Here is a 13512-nt window from a genome sequence, read left to right as displayed (position 1 = left end):
TTTCGCTCCGCTTCCTCATCGTTTGTGTTGAACTATAATGATCCCTACGACATGTGGCAGTATGGCATTGTGTGGAACATACTGAACAAGAACGAGTGAGCGAATCCGTCCAGTCTTAGCTGGTACTGTCAACGACTTTATTGGAGGAGTATGTGAGGGGCTGGGCTGCGAAACTTCGCTCACTGATAGCGGATGACAGATGAACCCGCACGGTCTAATCTCAAGGGGCGTAGTACTACTGATATGCTTTTGAACTGCAGGAGATGGCAACTCCTCTCTTCCACACCTCTGCAGCACGAACGAGACTACAGCTGGTATGAGCAAAAACAATCATCGAGTGTCTTCGAAACAGTATCACGAAACATGGTGGAAAATGAAAGAAAAGGAAACACTTCGCGATACACTGAGTTCCACATATGCGATCCACGAGATTGGGTGGCCCAGACTCAGACATCCGTGAACAACCACAACGAGAGGGGAAACAGAGTGCTGGGTATTGTATCAGTAACGGATGTTTCATAAGAGTCGTAGTGGCTGACCTCTAGTACATGCGGTACCACATCGGCACCATATTGACACCCATGGCAGCCTGAACGCTCTGAATGATGGCTTCATCTGGTCGCTTTCGGTCTTGTTCCAGATAGTTAGTCCCAATCACCAAGCATAAAGCCAGATCATCGGGTTCGTCTTCGCCTGTGTATACCGTTCTACAGTCAGACTTCCTGAGTTTCGCATCAAATCGGATTTTATCGAAAGCGACAGTGTCGGTGGTGAACCGCTGCTGTTCAGTGCGGATAGGGCCAACCTTATTGACCGTGCAGTACCAGTCAAGAAAGTCACGCGTGAAGAGAAAACCGAACAGCATCAAAGGCCTTCCAGGTCTCCACAGAGGAGGGATGGTGGTAGTTGGTTGGTGAGAACGCTGCCGAGCTTGATCACGCTTTGCAGGTTGAGCGGGAGGCACGTCGGTAGGGAGAGGAGTAGACTGTTGAGTGGGCGTTCGATCAGACCTAGAAGCGTTAAGTAGAAACTGAAGTACGAGCATAATGAATCCACGAACATGTTAGGTGTTTGAGCTGTAGTCGTTGGGGAGGAAGGCTGAGGATCCGCTGCAGGCCTCTATTAATATTGCATTCAGCGTGCACGTGACAACTCGAAGAAGGTTCGGCGAAGTGGGTCCTGGGTGGTGTAAACAACACAGCACTCAGTGGTCACCACTCGGCGCTGATCGATGAGCCTGCACGGTTCACTCGCACTTTCGAGAGTATTGATACCCTTGAGCATGGGATCATGCCGTGATATGGAAGGATTATATGCCGCGAAGTCGTCGAAGCCTGTTCACGAGGTAGGGCATGTGAGTGCCAGCGGATTCATGGGATGTCCACATTCAAATTCCAATGCATCGATAGCGGTATCGAGGAGAGGATTCGAGTTTCTGAGTGAAGTGGAGGCCGCTGAGCCCGATGATCGCGGTGGGAAGCAAGGAATCCAGGAGCGCCGTCTCAGCGCCACAACTTGTGCCCGCAAATATACTTGCGCTCATCGCGCCCGACTTGCCTCTATGGACCATCGTGCACATGCTATTGCTCTCAGATGCACCTACTCAAAGTCTTCGCTCAGAATCTCCGTTCACTGACAAGGAGACGAACAACTGATACCATATCATGCATTGTGCAAGGGAACGATGAGAACGAGGAAAGAATAGCACACGGGAACCACAGTACGAGAGAAGGAAACATGTTAGGGGCAGGACTATACGTAGGAAGACGCGTGGAATGCGTACATCGATGGCATCGATGAGATAGAGAGGGGCGACTGGCAAGCAAGAAAAGACAGAATGGGAGGACATGGGCATGCATAAAACTGGACTGCGCTATGGTGCGTCCTTGTCGCTGCAGGCGAACCCACTTCCCTCGTCGTCAACATCCTCCTTCGCCCCTATCAAAAAGCATCACTGTCGACGATAGCAGGTCGTACGCTGGTGCCTCTGCAGCGAGTCCTTGCGGGAATAGGAATATTGACATCGCTCGCACTGGAACTCCTCTGCATTTTCTTCGTGCTTGCGGCTCCTCATGTGTCGGTCCAGTTCGTTCCAGCGCCTGAATTCGCAATTATGGACCTTACAGACCCATGGCCCGTCCCCAGGTGGTTTGCACCTCTTCTCACGCTTCTCCTCTGTCTCGCCGCCGGCCTGCGCGTTAGCGGTCTCACCATGAGCCTCGCCCTCTGCACATGCGCTCGCCTTTCCCGCTTGGGCCTCTCTCTCTCCCTGACTCGTGATTAGCGTGTCGAGCACTGCCATCGTTGGTTGACGGCTAGGCCCTGCAACGGATGCAGGTATAATTTCGACAGCCGGCTGCATCATGTGGAAAGTGTCCGCATCGTGCCCGTAGTTGAATATGTTTGTGTTCATTGGAGGGGCCTCGAGGTCCGCTCGTATCTTGGACGCTAGTCGCAAGAGCTCTTCTACTGCGTCTGCCTCATCCCCACGCATGTCCTCGCGTGGTATCCTGGCTCGCTTCAAGCAATGGATGCCCTCTGATTCGACATCGTCTACTGACGCCTTTCGTTTCGCGGTCGTCCCGCTCTGATACAATGAGTGAGTCCCCAAATAGCATTGGATGGCAGTCGGAACTTACCATGACGTTCTCAACGGGCATCGGGAGTGGCCACTGAGGGTTGGGGCGCGACGACATAGGCCAGTGGATGTCGTCTACGATATGCATAATTTATGTCAGTGGTGAGCATAACGATCGTCATTTCGTGCCGCACGCACTAAATCGGCTGCAATCCCAGCTTGTGCTCCCTGGCTGGGCCACATCAGCTGCCTGAGTTAGAGCCTACGACAGTGAGTGGCAAAGTCGCATCATTCAATCAGAAGCTGATAATATCATGTAGCAGGCAACAGATAGCTTCGACTTACTACGTTGGTGGCCCACAATGAACGGCCAAAACACAGTGGAGGGGTCGGGTTGACTGTGGCCCAGTCCAAGTCCGGGGATGGAAATGAGTTCCATTGGCACCCCATTGGAAGGCCGTATTGAGTGAAGTACGCTTGAAAATTATCAGGGACGGGTGGAATTGACATTTTACGGAGTGTGGTAGATGGACAATGGGCCGTTGTTAGTTGCAGAATCAAAGCACTGCCCGCCTTCTTTTAACTATGCGCGCCTACCGGCCCATCATTTTGGCGCAGGACAGACTCATCCCCCTACAGCTACAGCTCTCCTGCGGCTCCCAGAGGATACCCACATACAGCTGTCATTCTGTATGTCTCATGATGTAGGTGGATTAGCGCATGATGCTTCTGTCACTCTTATTTCACCTATTCACAACAGCTGTATAATTCAGCTGCGACAGAGATCGTGCGTAGAGTGTGATGAGATTTCACATATTCACATACACTTGTAAGGCCTGATTCATACCGCGGCTGCTCAGCAGCTCCTCTGAGGGGCCTGGATCCCCCCGATACTGCGCAGCAAGAGAAGCCACCCACGTTTCTATCAGTTTGCCGGAATGGAAAGCTACCGAATGTTTCCCAGGATGGTCACTACTAGTTATCCTACATGGCACCGGTTCGCGTTGACTCCGCCAGATTCCACAGATACTTCAAAAGTGCAGAGGACATTATGTGAACACGGAATTTCTATATTCCAAACCTAAATACAGGGTAGAACTGGAAAACAAACAAGATAGGCAAGCCGTGCTACGAGATGGCAGTGGGCATCCAAATGGATGGAGATGGATGGAGATGGAAGAGGAAGAGGAATGACAAGAAGATCGGCCATGGCGAGTCTGCCGGTAGGTTCTCTCTCCTATATCCACCTGCGATTGAGGATTCATTGTTAGACGTCATGGGTCTTCATCTTGAAGAAAAAAGAGGACAAAGGCATCTCTTCGCCTTCAGGTGCATGTACAGACCATCGCGACGACTGAGCTCCTGCAGATGATAGGGCCTCGATGTTCAACGCGGACTGGTTTTGTCTTCCAGTGGCGTACCAGATCTCTGTGGTGACAAAAGACCTTGCCACCCAACCTTACAGATATGCGACCCCTCTCCGCGAAGCTTGCCCCTCCGCGTCCGAGTCTTCTCCCCTCCTCTGACTGCGACACTAGTCAAAGTCCACGTCAAGCAGTCTACTTGCTACGATACTGATTGGCATCTGATGACGCCCACAAGGCGCGTCGGTGAACGAAGTGTGATCCGTCCACTGTGAACTGTCCGCGTGTAGCTCAGGACCCATCCATAGTCGAGGGCAGGGGGGAAATGCAATTGGCCGTATGAACAGCTGTGTAGGTAGTTCATTGGTGCGTTTAAGAAGGAAGACGTTCAGTAGCTAGGCTGACGACGCAATGATAGATTTTTGATGCTCGATGATGAGAAATAGTAGTAGATGTTGGATGCTGGGTATACTGTCGACGGGTGCTACCATTTCGTACTACTTGAAGGCCTCGATGGGTTTCGTGCGTACTCTATCGTGCACGATAGGTTGTGACCTAACTCGGACCTTGCAGCCCACGACCGAGTCTATGCTTTGTGTACATTATGAGGTAAATGAGGTAAATAAAGGGGCGAAGCGACTTCTTACTTCTCTCGCCTCCATCTCACCCTTCTTCAAGCTCGGTATTCCACAAATGGAAAGAGGAGGCAAGAACCATAGTGGACCCTCATTTCTTCCCCTAGTTTTGGGACCGTCTGATGTATTTGCCGCAGCAAAGACATCTCAACGGCGCGTTCTGCGATCGGTGGAACATCTACGGCAGTTCATTTCCTCCTGCCTCGTACAATCGCTTTCAGGCGCCGAGTACCCTTGCCTCTCGCAGGAATCGTGCGAGATGCGACTCGATTGGATGCATCAAGTTGCCATGAAGCGTTTCGAGAAGATGTTGGAACGAGATAAACACCCAGTAGCAGTGACAGACACCACAGATTGATATCGAAGAAGCCAGCGGGACACGAAGGGAGGCGACGGTCTTTTGTGTACGTACAAGCACTGGCAAATGGCAGTTCATCATCAGCCGCCATCCATCATGAGAAGTGCCCAGAACCGTGAATATAGATAAACAAAACTCTCGAACGATAGAAGCATACAAATAAGCTTGTACCTACTATCACATTCGAAGTGTACGTCACAGGCTTCGCATTGTATGAAATCTCTTCACAGGCAAGGCGAGTAGTACAATGATTATGCGAAACGTGCGCGCAGACAGATTCAAGAAGAGCTCGATTGCAACCTGGAACATCAGACTGCCGTGAATTTGTACAGACCCCTTGGATCCAGTGATTAAAATGCCTTGAGGGAAGTGCAAGTTCCTGCCAAGAATCTGAACCATGGCTGCCGGCTTTATAATCAAATACGATCATTGGACCCACACACGGCATCTTGGACTGAAAACAATTGCAAACCATCATGCCTCGAGTCGCTGGATACGTGAGAAAGTACACCAGTCAGTCGCGAAACCAATGACAGCGCACGATCTCACCACACGCACCCATATCCCTCGCCATCACCTTCTCAATGTGGACACGGAGCCGGAAGGTGGGAGGCAGGAGAATCAAGGAGACGTCGCATTATTGTCTCGTTTACCTCATAAGGTGCACAAAGCAACAGTGCACGCCTAAAACAGGCGGATGGCCAGATTGTACAGCTTGATATGCGCGTGCACGGAGGCCCATAAGCGGATGTAGTTAAATACAAAGGGGCAGCTCCGGCTGAGTTGCTAACTGCCACCCATCTCCGAACGTCTAACATCTACCTACCAGCATCCAGCCCGGAACCTTCCTTCATCACGTAGCAATGAACACACCTTACTTTTCCTACGACGAGTTGTCTCTCTCCCTCGCTGGCCATTGTCTCCAAGGAACATACATGGAGAGTTCCGAGAGGCTGGGGAGCGGCCCTTTTCAGTGGCATCATCAGATGCCATTGGATGCCATCGTCAGTCCAAGATCTTCCACTGCTTGACGCGACTGTCCGCTCGTGTCGCAGTTAGCCCAAACAACGTTACTCACAGTAGTCTCCGCCTTAGAATCTTAGCTTGTTTCCGGGGCAGAGTATTCAAAGCACAAGCGCTACGTCCCTTTCCGGGCACAGTGCTGAAAGCCGCGCAGTTCAAGCCCACTTGAACACGCCTATGGTTCTGTCTGGGTTGCGCGGTCAGTCTTCATACACCATGATGTTATGAGGATAAACGAACTCATTGCCACACATGAATCTCGTCTTCCAGAGCGCGTTCCGAAATCAGAGCCACTACCCTACCAAGTGGATCTGTGGCCAAAATACGACACGGTCCCATGGCCGCCACCGACCTTCCCCAATACAGCTCACTCCTCGCATGTCCCGGGCCCAGTATACCTGGTCGGTTTCTTTCTTTTACAAGGTGCACAGGCACTGAATTTTAGTCGCAGCGGCATCCAGACAGTATGGCCGAGGCGAACGCGAGCTGTGAGTTGCAGGTCGCATCCTGGAGGCCCGTAGAGGCCAGACCCATACAAGGGAACACTGATAAATACAACAATGGGCACATCGGATATCATATCACGATAGAGCATCCATTTGCTGAAGGCATACCAGTGTCCATTGCAGGATCTAATGTCATGGCTCTGCCAACGGATGCTCCAGCAGTGATGAGCAATGAGGTAAGCACGAGGAGGAGAGGCAAACTACACGGTGAGGGACCGCATATCTGCAAGTTAGATGGCAAGGTCTTCCGCCACCACGGAGATCTAGTACGCCACCGGAAGACGAAACCCGGCCATGCAGAATACCAGGGTCCTGTCGTCTGCATCTGTCTGCAGGAGTTCAGTCGTCGTGATGGTCTATACACACACTTGAAGACGAAGAGATGCCGCAGCCTCTTTCCTTGAAGATAAAGACGCTAAACGCCTCGCGGTGGATGCCTGACGATGGGGGCTTGTGTTGATGGAAGAGGGAGGATCTGGGTGGATATGAGTCAAGAGTCAGCGAAGGCAGATGCACGATAATCGTGATTTTCTTTTTCTTTTGTCGCCCCTCCCATCTGCGTCCATCTCCATCGATCTGTAACATGCATCCTCTCGGATCTCTCATCGCCTCTATATCGTATGCCTGTCTTGCTTAGTTTCGAAGTTTATGCTCTACCTACAGCTTTATGGAATTCATGCGTCCCTGTTCTTGCCACCTAGTATTGAATGGAAACCAAGGATAGACAAAACGAAGTGCATGAACTGTGAAGCAATGCCGCTAGTGGGGTTGCAATAATTGCACAGTCGTATTCTTCGGCACCTTTCGGCATCCGCCGTGCCAGCAAACTCCTGCGGGAGGCTGCGGCCAGCACACCTCCGCGTCATCCCGACGGATCTGAACCATTCCCTCCTTTAATATACCACACGAGCGGAACCTACAGTTCCATGGAAAAAACTATTGTCTGAGGAGCGGTGTTCTCAGACGCTTGATATAGGATGTTTTCTCGCAAGGTGCTATAATTCCTTTCGCGATGCAATCTGAATGAACGGATGTAAATGTATGCACCGAATCACAAGTCAACTTTTGGTTTGATATCCAGGGAGGACACCCGTGGACTCTGGCACCAGAATGACCGCACGGCCATTAATCAATCAATGCAAAGGGAAGGATAGTATTGGACGAGGTGTGCATATGGAGAAGGTGTAGATATGCTTATGTGTGGGATGGCTATAGGAATAATAATAGCGTGGGGTAAGGTAGAAGCAGGTTAATGGGGTACGGGAGCAATGCAGGGAGAAAGGTGACGGGCGGAGGGATAGGAGTGTGAAAGCAAGGTGAAAGCATCTCGAAGGCAATGTTGAAAGCAGTATGGAAAGCCAGTCGATAGCGTGGTGGTTAGCAAGGTGGATAGCATGGTGGATAGCAAGATGGATAGCAAGATGGACAGCAATTTTGACAGCGAGGTGGATAGCATGGTGGATAGCGTGGCGGATAGCATGGTGGATAGTGTGGTTGATAGCACTGTGAAAAGCAGGGCAGGCCGCTAGATACGTGTCAACTCGATCAGCGGGCGAGCAATCATGTTGACAGACTCTTGACATCCAAGGAAGCCCAGGAAAGAGGTAGGCGGTATCGAACAGGGGTGTAGTAATAGTTTGAGAATCGTGCAAATAGAGAATAGTGCAAGGCAGCCAGAAGGATCATGCGTGGAGCATCAAACGATGTGCAAAGAATCCAATAGTGCAAGTTGAAGCTGAAGAGTCATAGCATCGTGCGATAGAGTCCTGAAGTCGTGCATAGTCGTGCAATAGAATCATGTCACGGTGTTGTGCAATGGAGTCCCATAGTCGTGCGATAGAGTCCTGGTAGGCATGCAGTAGAGTCCTGATAGTCGTGCAGTGGAGTCTGTGTGTTGTGCAAGCCTTGCCTAGAGGTTGTCAAAGAAAAAGACACAAAGTTGTGCGAGAGATCCAGAAGCTGTCCAAGAAAACTAAGGGTCCATGCAAATAAAAGAAGCAGATCCAGAAAAGAGGCAATCCTAGTCGTCATAATCGTCCTGGATCTTAGACAACGGTCCTAGGTCCTAGATCCGAAGATGTAGCTGAATGCTGAGCGGAAGAGGCACCCGATGATACTTAGGGCCATGTCAAGCGGCTTGAAGCCAGATGACCTGGTATATGAACGAGTGTCAAGCTCGAATCCGTAGTACCAGTCGGAGCCGCGTGCGGATAGATAGTCGGAGTCGACGGAGGCACTCTCGAGCATGAGAAACGGATCCGATGAAGTCACGATGATGGTGGGTAATGACGCGTTCTGATATGGTGCAGTAGAGATCGGTGACTGTTCTTCCTGGAAAAAGAAGGTGGAGATGTCGACGGAAGGGAGTGAGGATCCCATCGGTTCGAAAAAAACTGAGGCATAGAAGAGGTTCTTCCTCTCCATGATGATGTCGTCGCAGATATCATCTTCCTCTGTGATATCTCTTTCTCCAGGTACATCAGCCAATGAGCCAGGTGATCCTTTACCCTCACACGGCAATAACGAGGACTGTGAGAGGGGAACGCGGTTCGTGATCCATGGCTCCAGTACCTCGTCATCTATGCTTGTCAGAGATCCGGGAGTAGACGGCGTGGTCAATGTAGTGGATTTCATGAAAGATTCATCCGATGACGTGTCGTCCATGTCAGTGTCCGATGCGAGAGATGGGATATTAAACATTGCCGGAGAGGTTTGCAACGATGTGAATGGTGAAGCCTGGAGGAACCCATGCTCGTCAGGTAAAACCCAGTGGCCAGAGTCTCTTGCGGAATGAACACTGTGATTGGACACTGTCCCTGAATACAAGATGTGCATTGATAAGCGCACTGTTGAAAATGAGAGCGTGAGTAAGAATGTATGGCGACGAGGAGTATATGAGCTTACTTTTCAGCACCGAAGCAAGGCAAACGCTTCAGAGGCATGCGAAAGCTTTGCGTCACCTGCCCAAGACGCCGTAGGACCATAATACTGCTCGACGAGAAGCGACAAATAACACTAACGCACAGACCGCTCGCGTACGTCCCACTGTGAGAGGAATTCGTTCCCGGAATATAGCTGGAGTGATAGCAATTGGTTCAGATATGTCTGGTCTTGTCTGGTACACGGGGAGCCAAGATGGATGCATTGCCGAGAATTGGCGATTCCAAAGTCCTGCATCGAATGCGATCAGTAAGCAATTGTCAGCGCGAGGATACAAAAGAGCATACCATGATGCAGAAACAACTCGAGAGTCCTCCTCATCGTATGTGAAGATCCCGCGCCGAGTCGCATAACACATGATGAAAGGACTACGGAGGTCGCAGCAAAGAGCGTGGGTGGTACTTGATTGGAGTGCGAAGGAAGGAGCGGACAAGGCTGAGACCGTTTCACTATGCGCTTGCGAGAAAGTACGACGAATTAAACGATCTGCGGCCACACGAAGACGACGAATGACACGAGCGGTAGACCAGCGAGACCAAGAAATATGATGCGGAGCCAGAAGTAGAACATGCTCTGTTAGACAGGGTTGGTGCTGGAAGTGTTGAGCGACATCTTGATGGTGGTGGTCGAGGGAGAATGGTCGAATGGAAAGCATTTGAGCAGGTGCGAAAACTACAAGGTAAATGAAGGGGTTGGGACCGGCGGGCCAGATGAAAATCAGGCAGTCTCGATTGAGACACTGATGTTCGTGGAGTCAATTCTTGTCGGATCGTCGGGGGAGAAATTGGGAAGATATTCTAGCTTGCGGTGCTTGCAAGAAGATAGCTCTCATCGTGGCGACGAGTCCTGAGCTGTCTTGAGATGTGATTAACGTTGAGCCCACGCAGCAGAGATTTTGAGTACGTTGCGTGAGGTTTGGGGGGGGGGGGGGGGGGGGGGGGGGAGACTCGCTTATGCAGCATGCTCTGAATGTCACAAAAAAACGAGCTTTTTCGATCGTAGATTTGATGAGTTGTATCTTCGTCAATGTTGAATGATTCGAGGCATCGGACGTGCTGTCAGTTAGCCGGGCGGCACACCCACAGCACTTTCGGTCTCCGATGCGCCGCTGCTTTGAAATGCCTCGGCTTTACGGCTCTCTACATAAGATTGGGCGACATTAGCCTTTCAAAAGTCTGCAAGACATATGCCGAGGGAATTTTGATATTAACTCGGTTCGCTTTTCTGGGACTCTGACAAATTGCAGAAAGAGTCTCCCAAAAATCAACGAGAAAAGTCACAGGTCCTCAGAAGACGGACGTGGATATGGGAACACATGTGGTCAAGCGTCTTCCCCATCCTCAGATGTGTGGCACTCATCCCCAGAAAATTCCGGGGGAGAAAGGCGTGTCACTTCCGAACAAGACGTGGAGTACGTTTTTTCGGAGCGAGTAAAGAGTCGCGTTCGTTATTGCCACAGGGAAAGCTTGCATACTAGGGGACCCCGACAACGACCAGTGTCAGCGGCCTGGTGAAAACAGCTGGAGAGCAAGCTCACTTCTCTCCAATTTATGGGAGTGCATCTCTGTATCTGTCGTCTGTCAATAAGAGAAGGGCTGCTCTATTGAAAGCGTAAAGACAAGACAACGGGGATTGATATCGAAGAAGGCAAGGGAGACGATGCGGGACGATAGGGGCTGTCTGTGTACGTAGCACGAGCAGTGACAAATTAGAATGCAGTTCGAATTGCCATCGGTTCATAGATAAGGATATTGCGGGACCGCAAAATGCCTACAGAACCAAAGCATGGAGGTCTCCGGACATGGTCCTTGTGGGCGCACATATTTGCACCTGACAAACAAAGGCATCCATCGAGATGACCGTTTGTCTTTTTCATACAACAATGGTGTGGGGCTCTCCTCATGCGACGAAAGTAATCAGAACGAGGAGGCACCAAGACATGCTGTGGATCACTCACATGGCCCAACTCCAGTGATCAGTCATCTTATGGAAAGCTCGAGTCAGTGCAGATATCTGATACTCAGATACATGCGTCCTTCGGATTCATGAACCGCATATCCTGGATGCGAATGGTTTCAGAATGCTCATCTTGCTATGGCACCAGATCCATGCGCTAGCTTGATGAGATTTCGATCATAAACAACCCGACTAAGCTGCTCAATGCTTGGGAAAAGGGGAGTCAGTCGATAATACATCAATTAAATCAAGGCATGCCTCAGCCCGCCGTATCCACGTTTACTCGCACAAGTACTCCTTTGGAATAAAGGAGAAGCATCGTGGGTTGACATCATAACGTGTCCCAGAGCCGACCCGTCAACCCTGAAAAACTCTTAAGCGGGATAGTCATCCTGCGCCAGGCACATGGGTCAGACAAGCGCGCATACTTAAGTACGACGGGATAGTACCTAGCTTTTCGAACCAACCACCACCCGAAATCCACACAACTGCTACTCATCATCCGAAGTCTACTCACTCTGCCCACTCCATGACCGCCATGTCCTACCACGGATATCAAAGCCGAACGGGGCACTACGAGCCCTACCCGCCACACTCTGACCAGTGGGCAACACACCCCGGCACATATGGTCTCCAGTCGAGGGACTATGCGTGCGGGCATCCCCAGCCAGTGGCCCATGACATGGTAAGTGCGATACCTCTGACATTGGCCGCAGACTATCCTGTCGGTAGCGTTATCATAGTCAATTCCATATCACTCACGACGCTCGTGTCTTTTAGAACCCATATGCCCCCTCCGTGCAACATGGGGAGTCAGCGTGGAGCGGCGCCCCGCTAGCCATTATAGGATATGAGGCCCGGCGGTATGGGCATCCTCAACATGCGGGTGTCGCCACCACCCCCATCTACGGCGCCGACCCGTATGCGCCATATGAGACCGCGGCGCATCACGGTACGTGTGATATGTGTTATGATGCTATGATGTTCGACTAGCTTACTCCGGTATACCTCTTCCTTTCCGTATGCTACAATGCGCCACCGATGTACCCGATGACATCACTGCCGCGATATGATGTCGCTCCGGAATTTGTGGTCAGTTCAATGATTTTGTGAAGTGAGGCACAATGTTGATATCAAACCTTGCATGGCTGTCTGTTGGACATTCAGTGGTCTGAGAGGACCACGAGATCATACAGTCGGGGCAGTGTGGCCCAGCCACAGACTACGCAGGGAGTAGAACATATACCCTGGCGACAGTTCGAAGTCGAGGCCATACATTCCAACACCAGCAAATTCAACAATGGGGACAGCGTGGAACGTTCCACCGCCGCACAGCCATTCGCTGAAGGTGTACTAGCGTCGGTCGCAGGACCTAGTACTTTGCGGATGCCGCCAGTGCCAGCTTTGTCGACAACTGCTCAGGCGCCGAAGAGTAAGGTGAGGATGTTGAAGAGGAAGACTGCAGGAGGGGCCAACGGCACATCTCAGGTGAATGCGAAGGCTCAGATACTCGGTAAGGCCGTGGCAAAGAAGAAGAGGACGATGCCGCCTGAGGATGGACCATGGGTCTGCCGTGTGGAAGGCCAGATATACGCCCGATATTGGGAGATGTTGCAACACCAGGAGACGACAGAGGGTCATGACGAGTATCAAGGCCCCTGCATCTGTGTGTCAGGAAGGAGTTCACTCGCCGAGATGGCATGAACAGGCATTATAAAAAGGGCTGCCCCCTCCGTCCTAGGCCATCTTCGTGATTATTGCCTGATCGCAGAGGAAGTCGAGGGGAAGAGATGGTGAGTGTTGACGGGTCGAGGACCTTCTTGTTTTTCCATCTTCCTTCTCCCTCTTTTCACACCCGCCATCGATCCCGCTGATGAATCTGAACAGTTTACATGCTTACATTCCTCCTATTCCATCCGTCTTCGTCTTTGCGCTTCCCTTCCTCTATTCTTGTGTATCAGCTTCCTGTATCTCCGGGCCTGCCCGTTACTTACCAAGGACCTTTCACATACTGATGTCTGAGATCTTCTTGTGTATTTATGTGCATCGTGAGGTTGGAAGATGATACGCAGTCCAATATTTCCATGAGCATCGCGCTTTCAGAATAAAGTGTCTTGTGATACGGGAGGGTATCTGCCGCGAACTCATCGAA

General features: G+C 51.1%; 6 protein-coding genes across 6 annotated transcripts; 4 read left to right on the top strand and 2 right to left on the bottom strand.

The window, feature by feature from the left end:
- The first annotated feature begins 7 nt into the window (after nt 1-7).
- HETIRDRAFT_149191 (uncharacterized protein) lies at nt 8-757 on the top strand. Its single transcript, XM_009552022.1, has one exon. The coding sequence runs from the start codon at nt 193-195 to the stop codon at nt 520-522; it is 330 nt and encodes a 109-aa protein (XP_009550317.1). The 5' UTR covers nt 8-192; the 3' UTR covers nt 523-757.
- HETIRDRAFT_388401 (uncharacterized protein) lies at nt 8-2590 on the bottom strand. Its single transcript, XM_009552021.1, has 4 exons — nt 2034-2590; nt 1784-1815; nt 1061-1109; nt 8-1010 (listed from the first exon to the last, which is right to left on the bottom strand). Exons 1-4 carry the CDS (start codon nt 2492-2494, stop codon nt 542-544), a joined length of 1011 nt encoding a protein of 336 aa, XP_009550316.1. The 5' UTR covers nt 2495-2590; the 3' UTR covers nt 8-541.
- Nucleotides 2591-3105: 515 nt separating this feature from the next.
- On the top strand, nt 3106-3950 carry HETIRDRAFT_223342 (uncharacterized protein; the record flags this gene model as incomplete). Its single annotated transcript, XM_009552020.2, has 3 exons — nt 3106-3282; nt 3675-3801; nt 3850-3950. The coding sequence occupies 3 exons, from the start codon at nt 3106-3108 to the stop codon at nt 3948-3950; spliced, it is 405 nt and encodes a 134-aa protein (XP_009550315.1).
- A 2468-nt stretch (nt 3951-6418) lies between these two features.
- On the top strand, nt 6419-6868 carry HETIRDRAFT_325845 (uncharacterized protein; the record flags this gene model as incomplete). Its single annotated transcript, XM_009552019.1, has 1 exon — nt 6419-6868. A coding segment is annotated over one exon (450 nt), but the record flags the coding sequence as incomplete, so codon positions are not given.
- A 729-nt stretch (nt 6869-7597) lies between these two features.
- On the bottom strand, nt 7598-10059 carry HETIRDRAFT_165517 (uncharacterized protein; the record flags this gene model as incomplete). The annotated part of the gene is made up of 5 exons (XM_009552018.1): nt 7598-7989; nt 8039-8199; nt 8572-9310; nt 9369-9394; nt 9692-10059. The coding sequence occupies 5 exons, from the start codon at nt 10057-10059 to the stop codon at nt 7598-7600; spliced, it is 1686 nt and encodes a 561-aa protein (XP_009550313.1).
- A 1839-nt stretch (nt 10060-11898) lies between these two features.
- On the top strand, nt 11899-13486 carry HETIRDRAFT_460444 (uncharacterized protein; the record flags this gene model as incomplete). The annotated part of the gene is made up of 3 exons (XM_009552017.1): nt 11899-12045; nt 12141-12312; nt 12625-13486. 3 exons carry the CDS (start codon nt 11899-11901, stop codon nt 13062-13064), a joined length of 759 nt encoding a protein of 252 aa, XP_009550312.1. The 3' UTR covers nt 13065-13486.
- Between the last annotated feature and the right edge of the window lie 26 nt (nt 13487-13512).

The sequence above is a fragment of the Heterobasidion irregulare genome, assembly GCF_000320585.1.
Source record: "Heterobasidion irregulare TC 32-1 unplaced genomic scaffold scaffold_09, whole genome shotgun sequence".
Taxonomy (NCBI): Eukaryota; Fungi; Basidiomycota; class Agaricomycetes; order Russulales; family Bondarzewiaceae; genus Heterobasidion; species Heterobasidion irregulare.
Note: the sequence above shows the minus strand (reverse complement) of the source record. Positions and strands in the feature narration are given on the sequence as shown.